We start from the raw sequence: 24,318 nt of genomic DNA on the forward strand, positions 1-24,318 counted from the left end.
GAGGAAGAAAAAGAAAACTCATTTTTACTTTCTTCCATCCAAACTGATTTCAAAGATTAGAATGGAAACCAAGTGTCCTTCTCCTTGCTGAGGATAATGGGATTATGTGAAAGGAAAACTTAATTTTATCCTTTCAATATCAGAAAATAATGTAAAAGAAAAAAGCCTCCCCTTCTCAATATATACATCAACAATTTAATTAGGTATAACAAATAGGTAAAAGAACAAAGTTGGGGACATACGGGGCTTCTTCTTGGCAGAATCTTCTGGTGTTAGGAAGACTGTGCTACCTTGGAATTCCACCACAGGCAAGTCTGAGGTTTTGTTCTTGTCTTGCCTTGAGATCTTCTTTCCTACTGATATAGGCTAAAACAGAATTCATTAGATTTTTAAAAATACCACCTTGATACTTTTTCCATCAACAATAGGAAGTTGCTAGACTTTTGCAGCATCCTTCCAAGAATCTTGAAAAATAGATTCTTATATATATTTTTCAAATAAAATAAAGTCCAGAATATATACCAATAAAACAAATATCTCATGGCTAAATGTTTATCTCAATTTATATCTAGACCAAAGAAAAAAAACAAGTTTATAGGTAAATATGCTAACCCTTCTTTTCAAAATATATTTTATTTTTAGTTCATGGAAGAAACACTTTCACAACACAGTATAATAAAAATAGATGATTGCATATGAAACTGCAAATCTACCATATATAACTTGTTATTCATTCAAATACACAACAGTTATCATGTAATTTTGTTTTATCTTCCCTCCCCCCTAACCCTAGAAATGGCTACAAATAGACACAAATGGAGGTGTGTGTATGTGTGTGTGTGTGTGTGTATACACACACATATATGTATACAAACATACTATATATACATATGCACACATGTAAATATAAGATTGTTCTGTGTATGTTTATATACACACATAGGTAAAAATCTTATATATATAATACACACACACACACACACACACACACACACACACACACTTCTATTATTTCTTTCTCTATTGCATCAGAAGTTCCTGGGGTTATTCAATAGTCAGAATTTTGAACACATTCAAGATCCATTCTAAATGCTTTTGTCATAAATCCTTTGCAGTTTCTGAACAGAATAATGCTAAGTATACATAGACACATGGCTGAATTTTTCATGTTTTTCACATCAAAAAAAAAAAAAAAAACTAAGCTACTCTAAAAATTCACATGTAATAGTTTTGTTTGCACAATTACTTCACCTTAACAAAGAACATGGACTTTCCCATTTTATGATTTTATTCATCTGAGTCTCATCCCACTCTGCAGATGAAAGCTTTCATTAGAATTTGAAAGAAGCGATTGTTTTGTCTCCTTTTGTCTCCTCAGTGCTCAGCACCGAGTTAAAAACTTAGAAAGTGGTTCATTTCTGTTAAGTTGGACTACATCTACTTACTTTGACCTTTCGGTGATCACTGCCACTACTTGAAGGTGACAATGGCAAAACTGAAAGGAAAAACAAGTCTCTAGCACATTGCTTTATTTCATAAGAAACAGACAAATCCCCAGACTTGTTATTAGAGTTCTTTACTTTTTATCACATTAATTCCAAACCACTCTTCCTCCCAGTTAAAAGTTCACAATATCTGAAACTATTGTCCCAACACGACAGGTTCCATTCTATTCAAGCTGTACTTTACTTTATTGTACCATAAGCACTTGTTCTTGTAACTGTGCCTTATCTCATCCTTTTTTCTCCATCTCTAGAATTCCTATCAGTTATCCAAAACCTGTCATTATGGACAACAGAATTCCTCTCTTTCCCAAATCCTGTCTTGACAATGATAGCCTTAACTTTTTAAAATTTGACTCTAGCCAAATTAATCATCAAACATTTATTAAGTACCTACTATGTGCCAGGCAAAACCAGTCCCTGTCTTCAAGAAGTTCACATTTTAATGAGTGAGACAAGCAAGCAATTATAATACTTAAAGTTCTAAGTTGGATGTTACAGAGTAATTATGTCATGTTATTTTTTCATGTGTTGAACATGCATAAACAAATAGAGACAATGGAGGCCAGGGACTTCATTATGTGTCTGTATTCCCTTTTAGTACCCAGCACAGTACTGAACACATACCAAAGAAATACTTGCTACTGATTAGCTTATAGTGGATTTGTGGGGCATGTAAAATTTTAAACTTACCTCTTAATTTACTTCTGACTCTTGGCTTTTTCTGCTTCACGTATGTTTTAAAGTTTTTTTCCCTTTGGCTGTTGATCCAAGAGCTTCCGCTCCTATCACTGCTGGTTTCACAATTACTTTCAGAAAACAGGTGTTTCCTAAAATCACTAAACTTAAAGACACAAATTCAATATAAAATTTCAGAAAATTATGGTTAATATATCTATGGATTAAAACACATTACCACTACTCTCAAAGTGATGGCATTTTTATTCCAGATGTCTAGATTCTCTATTTGATGATATGCTTTTTTTTAAGGCAATGGTAGAAGAGGCAAGGGCAGAAAGGAGTATCAAGAGAGCTACCTCCCTAAAAAAAAGTTTTTAGTCAGGTGGTTGTTACTATAAAACATGACTACATAATTGAACTTTAGTTAAACACTTACAAGTTTAACATTTTATATGTTCTTACTCCTCAAAGAGCTGCATGAATAGAGCCTTGAGTTAAAAATTCTTCCTCTTAATGACAAAGAAACCCAAAGCTTAAAAATAAATTTTAGAAAAAAGGTATAATCCTTAATTTTATGGAGAGAGGGAAAAAAAAACTTTCATTTCTATTCAGAAGTTTCTTGAAAGTTATGTGCCAGCAATCTTAGATTTAGGATGTTAGCTTTATAGTAGGATTAAATTAATTATTGAACAATCACCAAGAATTTATTAAGGACCTGACATTAGGTTTTGTGGTTAAGTGCTAGATATACAAAGAATAGGAAAAAAACCCTTCCTTTCTTTGATGAGCTTATATTCCAATAGAGACAATTATTCTATGTAGGAATAAAAGAGATACTATATAGTAAATACAAGGTAACCTTATAGTAAAATACACTAGCAGGTGAGGGACAGGACAGGTCTCCTGTAACAGGTGATAAACTGAGTCTTGAAGATAGGGCTGCTAAGAGGTGGAGGGAGAGCATTTCAAGTATATGATAACTGCATAGGTACAGAGAAGCAAGAGGAAAACCACAATGGCTATACTATAGAGGGGATAAAGTATAAAATACTAGAAGAATAGTGTAGTAGATACACAGCATTCATCCCTCTGTTCCTCTCTAGGTTCACAGAGGCAATCTTGTTCATTTGAATATATACTCAAAATATTAGTAAGTTGGAAGGTTTCAAGTGTTATGGTCAAGATTTTAACAGTAACCCAAAGAGAAGAGCTAGTTACTAAACAATCTACTTCTTGAGTCTACCAGTGTGCCTCCCATTACAACCTAGCTAACCACATTAATTCTTAATTAGAAACATTTAAAAAGCAAAAGACAAAGCAAAAATAATACATTCCATCATAATCCTAGGATACATTTTCTTACCAAAGCACAGTATTTAAGAGAAACAGTTGGATACAAACGTATAAAACCATAACATAGAGATACATGAATGGGAAATGTATGCCTATAGTAACTTGACTCTGGACAGTGGGTTTTAAGATCTTATTTCCTTTAAAATCAGTTTGTATAACAGTTCATTGATAGGCAGAGCCACTCCTCCTCTGAGCAGCTGAGGTAGTGCTAGGCTCCTTCAGCAAAAAGAATAAATCCTAAGCCCAACATGTACAAAACTTTTTGTAGGGCTTTTCCTTTGGCTGGCTGTGAGGAATTTTCACCCTCAGAGAGTGGCAAAACAGGGAAAGGTAAAATGAATTGGTTCTTTCAGCCAGCAGAAGCAAAGATTTCTCTTGTTTAAGACCTAACTGGAGACTTCTCCTGAGATCAAACTCAATTTTTCTGAGATCTGAGTTTTCTCTATTGTAATGGTCCAAAATCGGGTTTCAGTGAGATATCTCACTTCGATCTCATTGTAATCCCCTAAAATTATTACTTCTGCTAACTATGATACAATGAAGCAATAGTTATTAATCATACAGTCATTTAGGAATCTGAATTTGCTATAACTTTTCAGTCTTTATGTCAGTCATATATGAATCAGATACTAGACAAAAGTACATCAAAGCTCTCTCTATTCTGAATAATTGCCTTCTTGCTACGGGCTATTTCTTGACTTTTCTTTCCCAACTTTCCTTGTTTGTGCCCCACTTCCAATTAGCTAAATGATCCATATCTAGAAGAAGTCAAATTGTGAGGAGCTTTAAAAGCCAAGTGCATTTATATTTGATCCCAGTGGAGGAGAGAGTGGAGTTTATTGAATAGAGAAATGACATGGTCAGAACTATTCCTAAGGTGAAATGTTTTGGCACTCTGTGGAAGACAAATTGAAGTAGAGAAGGACTTGAAGCAAAGAGAACAATTAGAAAGCTACTGCAATGATTCAGGCAAAAATTGAAGGGGGCCTTCTGAATTACAGAAATAGCTATGTGAATGGAGAAATCAAGGAAAGGATGTTATGGAAACATAAGAGACACAATTTAGTAACTGGCTATGTGGAGTGAGAGCAAAGAGTCAAGGATACCACTGAAAATGTCATATAGACTTAATCTGTGTGATAAGGGTGATGGCACCTTCTAAAGTACAGAGAAGTTTGGGAGACAGATAAGTTTGAAAAGAGAAAATGAGTTCTGTTTTGGTTGGGTTTGAAATGACTACAGGCAAGAGTGTTGTCCTGATCATTGAGTAACAGCCAACATTCCAGAAAAATAAGTATCATTCACATATTTAATTTGAATTATTAACATATTAATTTTTTTGACAAGATAATTGGGGTTAGTGACTTGCCCAGGTTCACACAGCTAATATCTGAGGCTGGATTTAAAAATCAGCAAGATGAATATTTTTACTCCAGGATTGAACTATCCTCGGTGCCACCTAGCTACCTAACCATAGTCATTTAACTACATTTAAGTCATTCATTTCTGTCACCAGAGGATAATATCCCTGTATTGAGAAAAGACTGTTTTTCCTCATAATCCCCCCACACAAAAAGCTATGTACAAATTGACATTAAAGAAGGCAAATGCAGAGTTTTCTGAACAAATATCTTTTCCCACTTCTACATGGGGGGGGGGGGGGAGGGGGAAGTTATCCAAAGTTCAGAAAGTCAGTGTGTCACATATTCCAGGGAACAAGAGGGAAACTCCATGTTACTAGCAGCCTTCCCTCACTCCCATACTACAAAGGATCTGTGATCTAATGATTATAAAGAGAAATGTCTGGCATGCAATAGAAACTTTAAATATTTGTTCTTTTCCTCTTTCCCCTATATTAAGATCTTAGATTCTTCCATCTCCATGAAGTTGAAAAAGTCTGGCTGGGTTGGGATATATACCATTTGAGAGGCAGCTTTACCAATATTCAAATTAGATAATTTTATAAAGCTTCCCATAAAGGAATTTATCCTAATACAGTCAGATTTTCTCAGCTCACACAATTCTTAACTATAAGATCCCATAAACCCTCTGTGAAGGGTCCACTCAATGGATGGGAGGCCTTGTAAGATTCCCTGAGTATTAGAGCAGCAGAATTTAAATCCAGTACCTTTTCAATTATAACATGCTGCCTTTTCTGTCTGAATCCATCTGTTCTTTCCATCATCCTCCACTCCGGGGTCATTTCTACCTTCTTACATTAAGAAGGCTATAAGGAAGCAGAATGCTAGAGTCTAAATGTGATGATTTTCTGCTGTCACCATTGATGGATGAACACAATTTTCTATACAAAAGATTATAAATCTGTTCTTGTTTGTATCTGGCTTAATTAGATCTCACACAAAGCTTTCTGTAAGCTCACTTGTTTCCTTCAAGTTTTTTTTTTTTTTTTAACAATACTGAATGTACCTTTACATCATCCCTCAAAACTTGTTCCAAATGAATTTATAAACCACCATTGCATATATTTCTACACTGTTTTTTTTTGCCCCATTCTAGTTTTAAAATGATAGCGAATATGAAGTGAAGAGATATTAAAGAAACCTTATGCTAAAAAAACTCATTGCTTCCTTCCAAAATTATCCATTTGAAGCATATCATGATATATCCATTTTAAAAATCATTAATTTTAGCACTCAATATGGCCTAGAAAGGGGAAAACACACTCACTATATAAGTAACAGAAGTTATAGTTGGTATAAGCTATACTTACCAATTTTCTTCCTCCTTGGCTTTTGTAACTGCTGAAAGCAGAGCTGGCCCTGGGCAAAAATGATAAATTAAGAGGATTTTGCATTTTTTATCTCCCATTCATTGACTCAGTATTTTCTCCTAGCTACTCAGGAGTTAAATTTTAGCTCTACACCAAGCTTTAACTTCTCAGAGTAGTATCTATGTTTCATATCTTTTTAAAGCTTCTTATTATATCTCATTCTCTCAGGCTCTGGGAATAGACAGGAATCATAAAAAACAATCCATTTTTATATGTTGATAAATTACACTTTCTGGGTGATATATACATTTTAATAAAAATAACAATAATAGCAACTGGCAAAGCATTCTACAAATATTATCTCATTTTATCCTCATAATAACCCTAGGAGGTACATATTATTATCCCTATTTTACAGATAAAGAAACTGCACAGAGTTCAAGTAATTTGCCCAGGATCACATAGTACCTGAGATTAAATTTAAATTTCAGTTTTCTAGACTCCTGGTCCAATAATATCCTCAATTCTATCAAGATGTCTTAATAAAGATTTTGGGTAAACATCATGCTTTAATTCAAAAAAGAGACACTAACAGTAACAATTTTCAGTATAATAAAATATATATATATGTATATATATATATATATATATATATATATATATATATATATATATATATATAATTTTTTTACGAATCTGATAACACTTGTAAACATTTCCATATATAAGGGACAGAAAAAGGACTGTATATGAAACACTGACAAATTATTTTGTTTGTTTAGTATTTAATGGGATAATATCAAAATTGCCTTATGATCTTTCTCAACATCATCCTTGTTGTTCTGACCTTTCCACAAGTAGGATCAAGGACCAGTGGAAAGAATACTGAGCTGGAAGTCAAATTAAAGACAGGCACTGTGAATGCCAATATGTGACTTCAAACAGCTCATTTCACTGCCTCATCAGCTTCATCAGGCAAAAAGGGGAAATTTTAGTTGTCCTACCAGCCTCACAAATTATAATCAAATGAGGTCAAAAAGGCAAAAATGCTTTTGAAAAAACTAAAAGTTCCACCAAAAATAATGTGGAATAATTTGGATTGTTAATATACCCAAGAAAAATTAAAAGCAAAAGGGAAGAAGTAGCCGTAGTCATGTTTGTTCATTTGTCAAAGTGGACAAAATCTCACATTTACACCAATGTCCATGGGATCACTTTAAGTCTGGGGGTTACATTATTATGAAAAATTTCCTATTAATTGCTGTCCTAAAGTAGGATGGGCTTTCTTAAGATGGGGAGAGTTCTGTCATCTTGGAGAGATCTTCATGCCTGACCACTATATGTGTTATAGTGAGAATTCCTTTCATTAATTATTTTTTGACTAGATGGCCACTGAGATGCTTTCCAACTCTCAAATTCTGTGACTATGGGGGAAAATATACTTACCTAAATCAAAGATTTCCTCTCAAAAGAAAAAAAAAATCTAGAATTAAAATTGAAAGATTCAAGCATCTGTGATTAAAATTTCCATTTCCCCTAAATAATCAGATGAATTCTCATGGATTACAGTTCTAATCTCTTCCCTAAAATCCCATTTGATTTGTGCAAAGTCAGAGTTGGAAGAGGACGTATGGGTCATCTGGTTTGACCTTCTCATTTTACAGAGCTTAAATGACTTGCCCAAGATCACTGGATAAGTAACAGAAGCTAGATTTGAACTTGGGTCTTCTCACTCTAAAAGTATCATTCTTTTTGCTGTGTATACTCCCTGTATGATTCTTTAAGTGAATAAAAGATTAGATTGACAATTACACTCTGTTAAATAAAGGCAGATGATATGATGAGAAGTCTTATCTTATATCTTCAAATGATTCTGATGCTGCTTCTGCACCCCAACAAGATGACCCCCTCCTTTAAGTTCTAATCTAATCTTTAACATATTGTAAAAGTAACCCTGGGTTCTTGAAGGCCATGTGAATGAAGTCCAAACTGGCAAGTTCTTACAAGGTGGTGATTGTTATTCAGTTGTGTCCAACTCTTTGTGATCCTTTTTGGACTTCTCTTGGCAAAGATATTATAGTGGTTTGCCTTTTCCTTCTCCAGCTCATTTTACAGATGAGGAAACTGAGGCAAACAGGATTAACTGACTTATTTAGGGTCACACAGCTACTTTCCAAAGACAGATTTGAACTCTTGAAGATGAGTTTTCTTGACTCCAGGTCCGAGGCTCTATCCACAAAACTATCCACTAACTCTAAGCCACTCAGGTACAAGCTAGAAAGGCTTAAGAAGGTGTTCAGCTTTGAGCAACATCCAACATCTTAGCTGTTAGTTAGCAGTAAATAATAATAGCAGTTAACATTTATATAATTATTTTTATATGCCAAATATTGTGTTAATCACTTTACAATTATTACCTCATCTGATCATCACAACCACCCAGATGCTATTATCTCCATTTTACAGATGAAAAAACTGAGACAAATAAGAGTTTAAGTGAATTGCAACCTTCTGAGGTTGAAGTTGAACTGAGATCTTCCTCACACAAGGCCCAGTGCTCTAGTTCAGAGAAGTTTATCACTAAAAAGACAGCCAAGTAAAGAGGCTCCTGGACACTGTCAAGGATTACAATCCTTGGGGAGGGATTACAATCTCTCATGAAGGAGCACCAATCGCCAGAGAAATTGTGGATCATTTGAAATATTAATTGATCCATGTGATAATACAAAATAGAATAGTGAATATGTACTTTTGAATGCCAAGTTGCTTTTTTTTTCTCATTTAAAAGTAGTTTAATATAGCTCTAATTATAAGAGGCAGATTGCTTTCAGAAACTCAGTTTCTCTCCCTACTTCTCTTTCCTCAATTGTAAAATGAAAAAATTTCCTGAAATTCTCTGTAGTTCTAACACTGTATTACCCTAGTTGAGTCACTCACAACATACCTCTTTCTCTTGGATGACCTTTTGTGGCTGAGAATCCTCTGCTTTGCTTCAACAACCTAGAACAAAAACAAGAAAAATCATAATTGTCTTCAAAAGCAGTTTGATATATTTCTCATATATATGGAAACATCTTATTATTTTTACTAACCTTATTGCTTTTAGTGACCTAAATTGCTGGTAAATTTGAGAGTGACAAATTTAAACATACATTCAAAGAGACTTCTGTTTTGTTTTGTTTTCCTTTAGCAACAAAACCCTTTCACATATAATTGCAATCATCTGTAGTACTTAAAAAGAAATTGAAAAGTGTATGATCTTATGAGAACATAGTAATATTGAGTGCTGGTAGCTTTTTAAAACTCAGAACTTTAATTCAGGCAGAGGAAAAGAGGGCACTTTTTGTTGGGAGTATAAGAAATGGCCCATTTCATAAAATACAACTTGACAAAATCAAGTGGACTTTCTCAGAATACAATTGAGTAAAATTATTCTTCCTGGTGACATGGCATAATAAAAGAAAACCTGTCTTGGGAGTCCAAAAGACTTGGATTTAACACACCTCTGATTCAGACTGACCATCTGATGCTGGGGAAGTTACATAAATTCTTGGTGTTAAAAAGCAAATTTCAACTTCTGGAAGAGATGTCAATTTTCACTGAAAAAGGGAGGCTCCTCACTGGGAGCTTTCTACATCAATGAAACAGGTGCAAACCAAAATTTATTTTGGAGGTTTATAATAGCCTACTCTCTGATACTGAATATATCCTTCCTAATGACCTGCTGCTACAAGAATTTGGCTAGTTTTTATTATTATTGTTATTTTGTAGCTAGGATAATTCTGAATAGAAAACCCACTAATAGAACATTTTGAGAATGTTCAGTTTAACTCTCATTTAGTTCTAGATGCTCAAGATTAATGGCAAAAACATTTAGTTCAATTTTCTATGGGTGGTCAGATTCTTTCCAGATTTTGATAAAATAATGTGTCAGAAGAATAAATAGAAGGAAGAAATAAAAAAATATTCCCAGTTAATATATTTTAGAGGCCTTGAAGATATGACAACAATTAATGATTACAATTAACTGTGAATGCTGGCTACTACACAGGTAGGTTCTTCTTGTAAAATGGTTTCAAACTTGCACAGAGCTTGAAAACACAGACCAAAATATAGACTATTCTTTTATGTCAGCTTACCACTTGTGAATACATATGATCAAAAGACTTTTCAAAGTCATAAGAATTCTCTCTGAAAAGATAAGACAAATTTATTAAAATGTGCAAAAGTATAAGATGCAGAGACAAATTCACAACAGCTATGTAGCTAATAAGGATAACAGAGGGGTAACAATAGTGGGAAGTATTTAAGGAAGTCCAGTTGAGAAAGTGTGTGTGTATATGTATGTATATTTTTTGAAATAAAAGTACCAGATTTAAAAACTACTACGTGCTAAAAGCTCGATAGCCAATTTATAGTATCTGAATAAATATGATACTGGGGCATCTACCTTTAAACCCTAAGGTTCAAAAGTCTTGCAAAGTTCAATTATTTTATTTCAATATAAACCTACATTTCAGTTTTTTAAATCTTTCTGAGATAATTTTGATCATTCTCTTATATACATACAAGATTTCAGCTAAACATACTAAAAATTGTAATGAACTTACAAATGCAATCACATATGCACAAGAAGGTTTCTTGAGTCTTTCTAAAATGCTGTTTCCCCACGGTTTTGCCATGAACAACAAAACTTTGAGAACTACTGTTAAGTAGTTGCACTACTCTACCACCTAGTGGAAAAAGCTGTAAACTGAAGGGTCTTTTTGATGAGTGAAAAAAAGTAGCAGTAGCTCAAACTTTCCTAGACAGCCTTGTAAAGAGTCCTAGGCATTCAAATCCCTAGATCTGAGTACTCCTAGAGTCTAAAAAAAAGAGAGGAAAGGATTTATTAAACGTATTTAAATCTTTAATGTTGATTTCTTTTTAAAAAAAAGAACACATAACTATATTTTGTGGTACTGTGCATATACCTCGCAGCAAAGGACTTGTTTTAGATAGTTCCTGAGTAAGAGAAGATGAACCAAGTTAAAATTGGGAAATGTTTAACAAAATAATTAAAATAAAATATATAATGTTAATTTGTGACTTTCTAAATCATTGGGTAGTAATTTGTGCTTCATAACTATTTATGGGTCATTGTTGCTATATATTTATGTTCCTTTTAGTGGGCTCTACATAATTTTACTAATTTAAATTATTGCCATTTATACTTGCTATATATTTGTTACATTTTCTATTATATTCAAATACTTGAATAAAGATCCACCCTCAAATTATATCATATGTGCCTAGGACTGCATAATGGCAGGAAAAAAAAAAGATGGCCTATAACAAACATCTAAATTTACAAATAGATTTTAAAAGAGGAAATATGATTATAAATACTTCTCACAAAATTACTTTATACACTACATTTTTTACTGTAAGTATTAAATACATTTTCCCCCTCAAAATTTTGTAAAGAGAAGCATCTGAATCAGCTAGTAAGAAGTTAAATACAAATTTCCAGCTACACTTGGATATTTCAGTGACTAAAGTTAATTAGCCTACTTCATGATTTTAAAAAGACTGAAGAACAAATTAACAAGTTAATAACATCTTACATACCTGCAGAGGTATGAAACAAGAGTTCTATTTCCCAATACTACCTTTCCCCTCAATCATAGGATAATAGGTTGTTTTGAGAAGATTAATCATTTGTTGCTAAATCTGTGATGAAGACCATTAATATATCAGAATAGTGCCTCAATTCAAAGTTTTTCCTCATTTCGGGACCAGGTACAAATTTTGGATGATAAACAAGGAGGGAAATATTTGGATTTCAGTCCCTTTTCTGTTTTCCTCAAAAGCAATGATCAAACCTAAGATCTATAAAGGGTCAAGGAAATAGCTTCTATATTAATTGTTAGAACCATCTCATATAGTAGATGCATTATTAGGCCAAGATTACAGTCTTTTTTCCCTACATATCTAACTTTCTTGATGACTGTATTTTTAGGGTACCATTGTCTAATATAGGCTATTTCCTAAACTCTTTATTTGCTGCACATTAATTTTTCTTTGCTTCCATTTAAGAAGAAGTTGTTTTTAAAAGTGTGTGTGTGTGTGTGTGTGTGTGTGTGTGTGTGTGTATACATATATTCATAAACAGGTGTATGGCATTAAGGCTTGACTTTAATGCTACATAACAAGATGTGCCATACTGTGTTTCAGGAATGTTCTTGCTTGAACGTGTTCTTTTTCTTCTCTTCTTTAAACCAACAGTCTGAAAGAAATAAGTTTTAATAAGTTAAGCTAAAAAACTAAAGGCAGTTTTAGTAATTTTTATCCTCATTATTGACAAAAACTTCTATCAACACAGAAATAACCATGAAATAATCGTGCAGGATGTATAATTATGTAACCATAACTAAATAAAAAATGAAAGCTAGAAAAAAAATGTGATATATTGAACATAGAAAACCAGAACTTAAATAGTAAGATTACAAAACTGTAAGAAGTAACCAAAACTATTAGAGGACTAATTTTAACTCATTATATATGTATTAAGTACCTACTGTGTGGACACCACACTAAATAATGAGGGATGTACAAAATGAGAGAATGCTTATCTTTAAGAAGATTACAAAATCTAGTGCAGGATATGATATGCACATAAATAATTACAAAATCCAGGGCAAGATATGAATAAGTATAATATATTGTGTCTAAAAAATGAGATTTTTTAGCTACAATAACTTAAAACTACATTCACAATACTCAGCATAATGTAGATATATTATGTACATAAAAGTTCTTGATTTAGCACAATGAATCCTATGAATGCCTATCCCTACTCTGTTGCTGGTCTGAATTCCATATAGTAGCAAGGCATCAAAATAAGTTTGTGTCTGCTTCATTTGCACAAGTCAGGCAGCCCAAATTCTATTTTCAGAGTTGGCTGCTACTTATGAGCTCTCATCTTGAACTTTTCTGAGCCTTGGTTTCCTCTAATATAGGAGAAATATTTGTTTTCCCGCCCTCAGATATTGTGAGGATCAATTGAGATAAAATATGTAAATTTCTGCCCTGAAATGTCAGCTATTATTATTTCTAGAATAAGTAGGAGAGCAGTAAATCTCCATCTGTACCACCTCTATTTTAAAATTAAAGTTATACATCAAGAATCTTCTTGTTTTGTTGTTTTTTTTCCATTAAGCCCAGAAACCTACTTGAAAGATAAAATTGCCATCAATTCTAAACTTTTCTGAAAAGAAAGACTTAAGGATAGTGGACAAGGGAAGTACTTTGAATTAACTAAAAAGGTAATTGAAACTGATATTAAATAAGAAAAAAAAAATGGCTGAATTGTCTCAGTGTATTATTAATGCTAAGACTCAGTAGGAAAATTGGCACTAAATTTGTGCTTACTCCATCTCTGAACTTTTAATTCTGTGAGTCTTGAATCTGACCAGTGATAAAGGATCTCTAAATGGGAATATGAAATGCTTTGAGGAAAAGGGAGTTACTGTTTTTGACTGGGATGATCATTGAAGAAGCAACATCTTATCTGGGTGGATAGATACAGAGAGGGAAGAAAGAACAAACATTGCCTGCAATTGAAACATTTAAAAGTAATATGCAACAATTTGTCACATTTTACTGTTTCTACATCAACAATGGGACAGGCTGGATGGCACTATAGATAGAGTCCCAGGCTTGGAGTCAGAAACTCCTGTTCCCAAATTCAAATCTGACTCGATACTTACTAGCTGTGTGACTCTGAATAATTAGCTTAACCCTGTTTGCCTCAGTTTCCTCATATGTAAATTGAGCTGAAGAAGGAAATGGGCAAACCACTCTGTTACATTTGAATGGAGGGATGGAGGAAGGAAACAAACCTGAATAGGATCATGACAATTTGGACACTACTGAAAAACTACTGATCATTATCTCATCATCTTTTCATCTCTTTTCTCTCTTCTCACCCAGATACCACCTTCACTCAAGCCTTCTTTACCCTTCACTTGGATTTCTTAGCCTTCTAATTAGTGTCTCTGCCTCAAGCTTCTTCCCAGTTCAGTTCATCTTCCACACTGCAGCCAAAGGGATCTGACCATGACACTATTCAATTTCAGCGGTTTCCTAAAGGCTTTGTAAATAGAAACTCTTCTGCTTAACTTTTGAAAGCCTTATCAACCTTTACAGTATCCATATCCATACTTCCCCTCCTGTACTCTGTAATCCAACCCAATGTGCCTTCTTTTAATCACAATGGAGACACAGCTAGAGATGTATTTATATATGCTATGTATATCTCTGTGTATAAATATATATGTATGCATATGTATTACATATATAATAAATATGAATATATGTGTACATATATGCACATATAAAAAACACTCCAAAACCATCATAACAAAGAACTAGAAACAAAGTAGATATCCATCAACAGGGGACTGGCTAAACAAATTATTATATACAAATAGTTACTGTGCTGTAAGAAATAATATGATGAATAGAAACATGGGAAGACTTAAGTGAATTGTTGCAACGTAAAGTAAACATAACCAGAAAAACAACATACGTAAATAGTTATAACTATGTAAATGTGAATGAACCATTTAAAATCCAAGAGGTTTAATTTTCAAGCAAATTGGGAGACCCAATTGATGAAGGGTGACTGATTAAGTATTTGGATTTTTCCAAAGGTGCAATCAGCAACTTCAGTGGCAGCAACTTCAGTCACTGCAGAGCTTCAATCAGAGGGTAGATGACCACTTGTTGGGACTGTTATTGAATTTCACTTTAATCCAAATCAAGAGTCATGATTTGGATTAAAGTGAAATTCAGTAATATACTTCACACATACACTCCCCCTCCCCAACAATATTTTCAAGTGTTTTAGGTTTATAAAAACACTTGATATATATTATCCCAAACCTTATAACAATCCTGAGTCACATGCTAAAGGAATTATTACAAGCATTTTTCAGATGAAGAAAGTGAAACTCAGAGAAATTGTCCATGTCACACAACTATTGTCAGTGATGGATATGACTCTAGCTGGATTCATCTCTCTGCCCACTATGCCATACTACCTATTAAATGACTTTTAGAGTTCTGATTATAAGTCCAAGATTCTTCTCCAATGAATAATGATTCATTCCTAATTAATTCAGTAAAGTGAAAGATTTATCAGGAGGTTTATTATTATTTTAAAATAATAATATTATTACATATACTATATATATTATTGTTAAAGAAATTTATGTTAAGGAGGATACTTAAGAAGGCTCTGAATTACACTTGCTGCTTTCTTCACCTACCTTCAATGAACTCTCCTGGACAGTTAGAGCAGTCACAGGTAAATGGCTATAGATAAGCACAAACAAAAGAACAGAAAAAAATCAGAAATAAACATTTTATGATATTAAAATCTTTAAAAAAAGATTTGAGTAACTGATTATGAAATAGGTTTTTTTCCATGCAAATGGGATAAATAGCTAATAATATTAAATTCACATTTATATAACTTTCCTCACAACCACTCTGAAATATAAGAAGTAGAGATATTATATCTATTTTACAAATGAGGAAATTGAGGTTTTGGCAAGTACATTGCCCAGGATTACCTAGTTCAAATGTCAGAGGCAGTATTCAAACCCAGGTCTCCTGACTCAAAATGTAGTACCTCTTACTACTATGTTTCTTAAAGACCAGGCCAGTTCATTTCTTACTTTTCACTGCCTAGCAGGGTACCTGGCACACATTAAATGTTTAAAAGATATTTATTAATCGCCAGATATCATGGTACCTCTTTTAAAAAAATCAAGCTCTTTTAAGTTTTATATATATATGTGTATGTGTATATATATATAATATATATATGAGTGTGTATATATATATATATAAGATTATGTATACATATAGAGCTATATATATGCATATATAGAGAGCTTGTCCCAAGTTTTAATATAGTTTTAAGCAATTAGAATACTTTGTAAATGTATACACACACATGTATACATACATATATATGCTTTTCATAGATCTTGCCAATTCTGGAAGGTATGCACTACAAATATTTCTATCTCTATTTTACACATGAAATTGAGGCCCAAAAAGTTTAAACAACATACACATCCCTGGTAACAACATTAGGAAGCAGGTAAGATATGAACTTACATTTTTGCTTAACTTCAAGTCTATTACTCTTTCTACTATACCATGCTTCCTTGCAAAGCTAAGTTTTGAGCACTACCCTGTACAAAGAGGGGGAAACTCCCAATTAATTCATGAAATATGAACACATAATGATGGTTTAAAATGTAAATCTCTTATGAGGTAAGTACCCTTTTGCCAAAGAAGGTGTGGCTCTAAAATGAAATTGTTATATTAAGACTCCATTGCTTTAGTTTTTTATTAGTCGGGATTAATTCCCAGCTGATCCTTCAAATAGCTGGGAGCCAACATCAGGAAAAATGCTAAAGTAGAACTTTGCTTTTAACTTCCTTTCCCAGCACTCTTTCTTCCCTAGAATTAATGCCCACCTTACAAATCACATAAATGTTTCATTTTCATATAGAAATGTGTCAGGGCATATAATAATTTGTGACATAGTGTGTGGGATAGTGAATATAGTGTCAGGCCTAGAATCAGGAAGATTCATCTTTCTCACTTCAAATCTGACCTTAGACATTTACTGGTTGTGGGCAAGTTGCTTTAACCTGTTTATCTCAGTTTTCTCATCTGTGAAATAAGCTGGAAAAGGAAATGGCAAATCACTCCAGTATCTTTGCCAAGAAAACCCCAAATGGGGCAACAAAGAGTCAGCTACCATAAGCAACTAAACAAAATACGTGGGGAGGCAATTGATGTTTTGTCTTTAACTCATAAAGACTATCAGTCACTGAATGGAAGGCTCAGGATCTTCATCAGCAAAGAAAGGGACTTTCACCAATGAAAATATATATCTCTTTAGTTTCAGTACATACAAAATGAGCCATATGGATTTTAACTTTCTTCTCTGCATTATGCTTATGCTGTCTCCTGACTTCATAAGCATGTGAACCTTCCAGCATGGCATCCTGCATGAGATTATCTATATACTAAATCAATTTTTTTCCTCTCATCAAAACAGATCAGTCTCTTGCCCCAGGCTCTCAGACCTTGCTAGATCATTTGATAAGCAAATTCAAACTAAAATGTTCCTTACACTTAGAGAATTGATTTACTTACTATCTAAGAAATATCTTACAATGGTTGAATTGCAAGTACCATAGGAGATATAATGAAAGCTTTCTGTCTCCTAAATCATACATTATGAGCAACTGTTTATTACATATTATATAGATTAATGTTATGCCTAGCTTCAGGGGAATATTCTCCTTAGGCTACCTAGCAGGAAAGTATCTTCACTCTAAGAAATAAAAGAATAAGGGACCAAACACATTTTATTACTATACTTTACCATAGTTATCACATTAGCTGTGACAAAACAACCATGAACACAGATATCATTATATGACCAAAAAGTCACCAATTATAATCCATCTAGCAAGATGGCAGACCTTGGTGGTTTACCAATCCACTGCAATCTCCAGCCCACCAGGCCACACTGTAGTGGTCTGCTACTCTGCCCCCTAGATTTCCAGACATTACTATCTGCCTTGCAATTGTACCCAAAAAGTTCCCCTAGTCTTGACATCTTTAGTAATTATATACCCTTAGGCTAACCAGAACTTTTCTTTCCATTCTATATGTGTTGACTTCTCCAAACAGAATGTGAGCTCCTTGAAATCAAGAATTGTCCTTCTTTTCTATTAACATCCTCTGTATTCTTTTTTGTTTGTATTGCACAGTGTTTAGCATAGATAGCACTTAATTTTTTAAAAGAATCATTTTTTGAGTATTCATTATTTCATTTGCATTTTGGAAATCACTTACCTAGGCTTCCCATCTAAATTAGGAACCTGAGTTTTATCCATTTCTTTTAAGCTGTCCAAATAGTTCTGTTTTGAAGCAACTTGTTCTACTGGAAAAGAAAATATTTTAAACTTATTAAACCTTTATGTGTGATGTGCAAATCCTAGAGACAGTTAACTATATCTGACCTTGACTTGGTTCTTCCAGATCCAAGAAGTGAGCGGAAGTATTATTTGCATCACTTTGCTATGGAAGAAACATTTAAAATTATCATGTGTCATATAATTTGATATTAAAATTAATACTTAAAGTTACACAATGAAGGGGGATTATACAAAGCTATCTTTCAGTCCATAACATCTATTTTTCTCATAAATAAAACTCCCTAATTCTGCCTTTCATTAATTAGTTCTTTTTGAATAGAACCCAAGAAATTTGTCTTATTGAAGAAGTACTGCAGTATTCTGGGGCTTAATACAATCAGCATGTCATTCAAAGATAGGAACATCTAGATGACCTCACCAACTCTATAGAATCTCTCTTTTATTTGGACATTGGGAAGAACATCTATGATAATGTTGAAGCTACACACTTCTGTTTTATTATTATTTGATGCTGATAACCACATATTAAATCGACTTAGCTTTATATTTTCATCTATGACAGCATCTTATATTATCTTGATATGCATAAGATAAAATGATTCATGAAATCAATTAAGCCTGGTGACATTTAGTACTTTAAGATTTACAAAATTCTTTCCTTACAAAATATTCTTGCAAGATAGCTAGAACATGTATTATCAGCATAGTACTTGGCACGTAATAGGCTCTGGCCTCCCCCCACCCCTGCCCACACACATACACCATTTTATTAATTATGGCTCATTTTTCTTGTCTGTTGAGATCTTTTCTATGTCCTAATTCTGCTATCATATATTAGCTAACTTTCCTGAGATAGCTTAATTTTATAAGTGTGCTATCTATACTTTAAGTCTGGTAAAATCAGCTACTAATAAAATGGATTGTCATTCTAGAAGAGTATCTAAATAGCATTTAAATGACAACTTCAGGGAATTGAATACTTATAAACCTTGCAAAATGATGAAAGGGACTGTTTCAGAGAAATCTGGAAAGGCATATGTATTAACACAGTGAAATAAGCAGAGATAGAAAAACAATTTATAACTACAATATAAAAATGATTAAGTGTCTTAATAAGTCTTAATCAACGAAATGAATAACCCACCTCCTGAAAGAAAGGTAATGGAATTAACATAAAGAATGAAATTTGCAGTTTTGAACCTGGTCAAAGAAGGAACTTGTTTTGCTCAACTATGCATATTTATTACAAAGGGTTGTTTTTCTTTTCTTTTTTTTTCCCTTTTCACTGGAGGTAAGGGTAAGAAGGAGAGGTGCTTAACTTTTTAAAATTTTAATTTAAAAAACATTTCACTCCAGTGAAATAATAGGAAAGGAAATCTGTTATAATCTTCAACCACTAATCCAAGGAATAACTATTTGTGTCACTGACTCCTTTAGAAATTTGTACCTATAGATCTTTTTTCTAATGATATTTTTAAACTATTGAAAGAAATATTAAATTTCAGTTAAAGTTTAATGAAAATAAACATAAAGCTTTTTTCCATCAAGGATCAGAGACCTCCTCAAATCTAGCTGGCCCTCAGATTAAGAACCCTTGCTCAAATACTATCTTTAACAATCTAATAGTATATAGGCTTCAGTATCAAATTTCCAAATTTTCCATACTTACTGTTGTCCCAGGTTGTTCAACTACTTCAGAAGACTCATAAAAAGAATCATTTTTATCATCTAGCACAGATTCTTCCTGATACATAGGTTCTTGTACTTTGAAAAACATTCGATGAAAAAGTAAACAGCATTTTAAGAAATGAACAATTTAGTTTTAGATTACTGATATCAAAATATGCTTCAAGTATTCGCCTACATACATAATATATGATTTTTCAGGTTGCTGATATCATTCATAACTTTGATTTGAAATTGTGTTCCTTGTTAAAGTTCTCCTGGGAAGGATACTATTTATACCTCAAGTCAAGTGCATTTATAAATCTTAAAATAATATAGCTATCAAGTACATTAAATATTACTATCTAGTCCAACCAAGGACCTGAAAGGTCAATTGACACAGTTTATTCTTCTTCTGACTTTGCTTTAGTCTCTCCAGACCACCATTCCGCAAATGCCTTCTTGTCCTGAAAGATGCCTCTGCCCCACTGTTCCTTCCCTCCCATTTGTTCCTCCCAGAACTTCCAATTTGAAGAGCCAAGACTAGGCATCCTTCATCCCAATCTGGGCTCTGCTTCTGTCTCTATGGATTTTACCCCATTCTCAGGTATGCGTACCTACCTTCTCTTTTCCCTTTTAGTTCCCTTTTCGTGATCCGATTTCTCCCATTAGAATTGAAGGGAGAAGCTTTCTTTTTCCTTGTATTTGTATCTCCAACCTTAGCATAGTGCTTGACACATAGTAAATGCTTGTTAACTTGACTTGTTGAATTTGTCCAAAGATTCACAAGTAACAAATTCATTTTCTTTCCACTACATTCAAAAGTCTTATCCAGAATATTTTGATAATCAGAGAACAGAAATAGATACCAAAAAAGGAAAAGGGGGAGAGCAAAGAACAACTTTGTATCATAATTTTTCACCAGTTACCACTTTGCTTCCCTAGAGAAATTTGCCTCTGCACTAAGGCATCCTAGGAGATCATGAAGTCACTGCCATCTTCTGGTAAAAGCTGATAATTTAGTACTATCTCAAAGACTTAAAAATAGGAAACTAAAGGTAGAATTTTAAACACAAGTGTCTATAATAGGTTTCAAGTCACATACATGAAAACATGGAATTTGACACAAGCCTGGCCTAAGGAATAAACAGTATCTATTCAGATAAGACTGGATAACAACTCATCTGTTCAATGCAGATATTTGGAAATGAGTGTGGGGGGCAGGGATTTTTTAAAAATTAGATACAGGACCTTTAAAATCCTGAAACAACAAAACCAAGATGAAAATCAAAATTCATCCTTCAAGCAAAGTGCTTAAAATAAATAAGAAGCTCACAACTTAGATTAAAAAAAATTAAGCATCTATGATTAATTTGCTCTCAGAGGGGTGATAAAGCATGTTTCCCACTTTCCTTAGCAGCAAAGTGCCAGTAGACCATAGATACAATGTGGCATTAGTTGTCAGGTCCATAGTCTGTTGTTCTGAACAATGTGTTTAAAAAAAAAAAGAAGGATTCTCTTGGCGATAAGAGAGTCAGGAAGTGACTTTTTTTTTTAAAGGACTTCAATGAACAGTTCGTTATAATAAAGATAATTCATTAAAACACAAATACTCTTGGAAGAATAACACCTTACATTTATCAGCTATCATTTTCCAATTCCTCCAATTCCAATCCTAGATTTTCAATAATTACTCATCACTTGATTTAACAGAGAGGGAGCAATATTTTCATACCTAATATGATGACATGTTTTTCATATATTCCCTCTGCTTCTAGATCCCTAATCTTAGATTATTGCTTATGTAACAGCTACACCTCTGAGAAAGAACCAATGAATTTCATAAAATCAATAACAAATTACTTTTGAAAAGTTGAACTGATAAGCTATTGACTTTATGAGAAATGTAAGCCTAGTTATGATCATAGAGGGAGCTGTATAAGTCATGAAAAATAAAATCAAGGAAGTACCACTGTCCTTGAACATCATCATGATTATTAATTTAGGTAATTAGCAATAGGATTATCTTCTAACTTCCATATATACCTGCTTTTTCATCATGGTAACAGAGACTACTATCCTGTTCCTTGAAATCCTCAAGAGTTTCTGATGGTTCTTTTTTTGTCTGATCAGGGTTCAGCTAAAAACCAAACAAAAACAGGTTTTCATTTTTTAAAAAAGTCCTATTTATATCTTAATAACTTTTGCAAAAAAAAAATGCTAAAAAGCATAGTGAGTATATGGCATAGCAATTCGGGGCTAAGCAAAACTGAAAAATAACCTTTCAAGAGCCTTTCCACCCATTTCAAGCTCCCTTTCTTCTCCTAGCCATCATTCCAAATGGCTTTTATTTTTAGGCCTACCCAGCAAATGGAAAAGAAAGAGGAATGGATCAAAATGAAGGCATGCTTTTCAGGTTCTAGAATCCCAGAGACTCTTAAAAAGTATAAATAATAATATATTAAATAATCATAAGAAGCACTTTAAGCTTTATAAAGCACTGCACATGTTATAACTTATTTGATCCTCACAACATCCCTAGGAGGCCAATGCTATTATTATCCCCATTTAACAGATGGGAAAAATGAACAAGATTAAGTGATGTGTCCACAATGACATAACTAATAATTATCCAAGGCAAGATTTGAATAGATTCTAAATCCATCATCCTTATCAACATAGCCACCAACTGCCTCAGGAGAATTATAATCATCTTAACATTAAAAAAAAATCTTCAGGGATATTAAACTTGGAATTGGGATACCCAAGTTCAAATATTAGAGCTGATGTTTTTGTTTTCATTTTTTTGAATAAATGAAAATCATTTATTAAGCATTTTTTATTAAAGCTCTTTATTTTCAAAAGATATGCATATGTATAGAAGAATTGCACATGTTAAACATATTGGATTACTTACTATCTAGAGGAGGTGGAGGAGAAGGGAGGAACAAAATTTCAGCATTCATCCTTGTAAAATCTTGTGTTACCAGTTATTAATAATTGAATAAATATCTTGCCTCCCCCCACAAATATCCTCAATTTTTTTCATATTTTGTCTGTAACTCTTTCTCCTTTGCACATTCCACTCTCTTATTTTGGCCATATTTCTGTGAACTTTTCCTTTTTCCCAAAGATACAAGGTTTTTTTGAGAATAGTCTGTCATTTCTATTCAATAAACATTTATCAAAAGCCTACCATTATCTTAGTTCTAGTGCCTTCTCTGTTATTTTCTATTTATCCTATATATATAATTTGTTTTTACATCTGTGTTTACTTGTTCCTTCCATTAGAAAGTAAACTCCTTAAGCACATAAAGCACTACTTAAAGGGATCAGAAAAAAATTTCGTGTAGGTGGTAAAATCTGATCTTGGAGAAAGCTTGAAGAAAGGCTTCAGAGATTCAACAAGGCAGGGATGAGGAAGGAGACATCCTAACAAAACAAAAGTAAGCCTTAAAGTAACCACTCAAACCCAGTTTGTTATGCTAAATAAATTCACTTGAATTATTACATTTGATACTAACCACCAGGGACATGAAAACAAAATAATTTATCTCTTATTCTCAAGGAGTTTATAAACTTAAATAAAGATTATGTTCTTGTTTCCTAAGAATTAAGTTAGAAACTTGGGTTCTTTTGTATGAAATATCTGGAGAAGAATGAAAGTAGAAACAAATAGCAATATAATGACCAAATGAGCAAGAGACCAATCTCTAATAATACTCAAAGTGAAAAAAAGAGAAATAGTATTTGTAGACAGGGATTAAGTGTGGTAAATGGCTTATATATCCTATGACATTGCATTTCTTAAAAGTCATGATTTATCTACAAGTAAACAAAATTTCCACCATTTCCAAAGATCTCAAACTTTTCAATCTTTTCTATCAATGAAAATTGACATTTTAATGCCAAACACATAATCACAAATACTGACATGTTTTTAAATGAGCAAAAATTAAATTAAAAAAATGAACTTGCCAGGTATTTGTCTGATCCAAGAGCTCTCATGCAAGTCTTTAGTATATCAGATTGTAAATCAAAATGTATTTCTATTTTCATCACTTCTTTGTTGTTGAAAAGAAAAAGAGATTTCTTCAGGCAAACAACAAGGACCTTCTTTTTTCCAGCTTCTAACAAAAGAAAAAAAAAAGATGGGGGCCATATTATATAGCAGGTGTAATGAAAGATTGGTTTTACTGTTCATAATTTCAAATTTTTGAATTAGAAAATGTTTGCTCATCATTACTACCTGCCCAAATTTTCTAGAGTGAGTACTTGTATAGATATGACACTAAAACTTGTCAATCAGTTGTTTGATTTGTATTTGACTCTTTGTGAGTCCATTTGGGGTTTTCTTGGCAAAGATACT

At 33.0% G+C, this 24,318-nt stretch overlaps 1 protein-coding gene across 1 annotated transcript in view; it reads right to left on the reverse strand.

The window, feature by feature from the left end:
• Positions 1-24,318, reverse strand: part of SYCP2L (synaptonemal complex protein 2 like) — a 60,905-nt gene that overhangs the window by 18,543 nt on the left and 18,044 nt on the right. The window contains exons 11-23 of the mRNA XM_051970690.1: positions 23,928-24,079; positions 21,996-22,089; positions 19,954-20,048; positions 18,369-18,426; positions 18,202-18,289; positions 15,582-15,627; positions 12,474-12,535; positions 10,407-10,458; positions 9,212-9,267; positions 6,268-6,316; positions 2,196-2,346; positions 1,446-1,495; positions 243-366 (exon numbers count right to left, since the gene is read on the reverse strand). Coding sequence (XP_051826650.1) covers positions 243-366; positions 1,446-1,495; positions 2,196-2,346; positions 6,268-6,316; positions 9,212-9,267; positions 10,407-10,458; positions 12,474-12,535; positions 15,582-15,627; positions 18,202-18,289; positions 18,369-18,426; positions 19,954-20,048; positions 21,996-22,089; positions 23,928-24,079 — 1,077 coding nt within the window. The remainder of the gene's footprint in view (positions 1-242; positions 367-1,445; positions 1,496-2,195; positions 2,347-6,267; positions 6,317-9,211; positions 9,268-10,406; positions 10,459-12,473; positions 12,536-15,581; positions 15,628-18,201; positions 18,290-18,368; positions 18,427-19,953; positions 20,049-21,995; positions 22,090-23,927; positions 24,080-24,318) is intronic.

The sequence above is a fragment of the Antechinus flavipes genome, chromosome 1 (assembly GCF_016432865.1).
Source record: "Antechinus flavipes isolate AdamAnt ecotype Samford, QLD, Australia chromosome 1, AdamAnt_v2, whole genome shotgun sequence".
Lineage (NCBI taxonomy): Eukaryota > Metazoa > Chordata > Mammalia > Dasyuromorphia > Dasyuridae > Antechinus > Antechinus flavipes.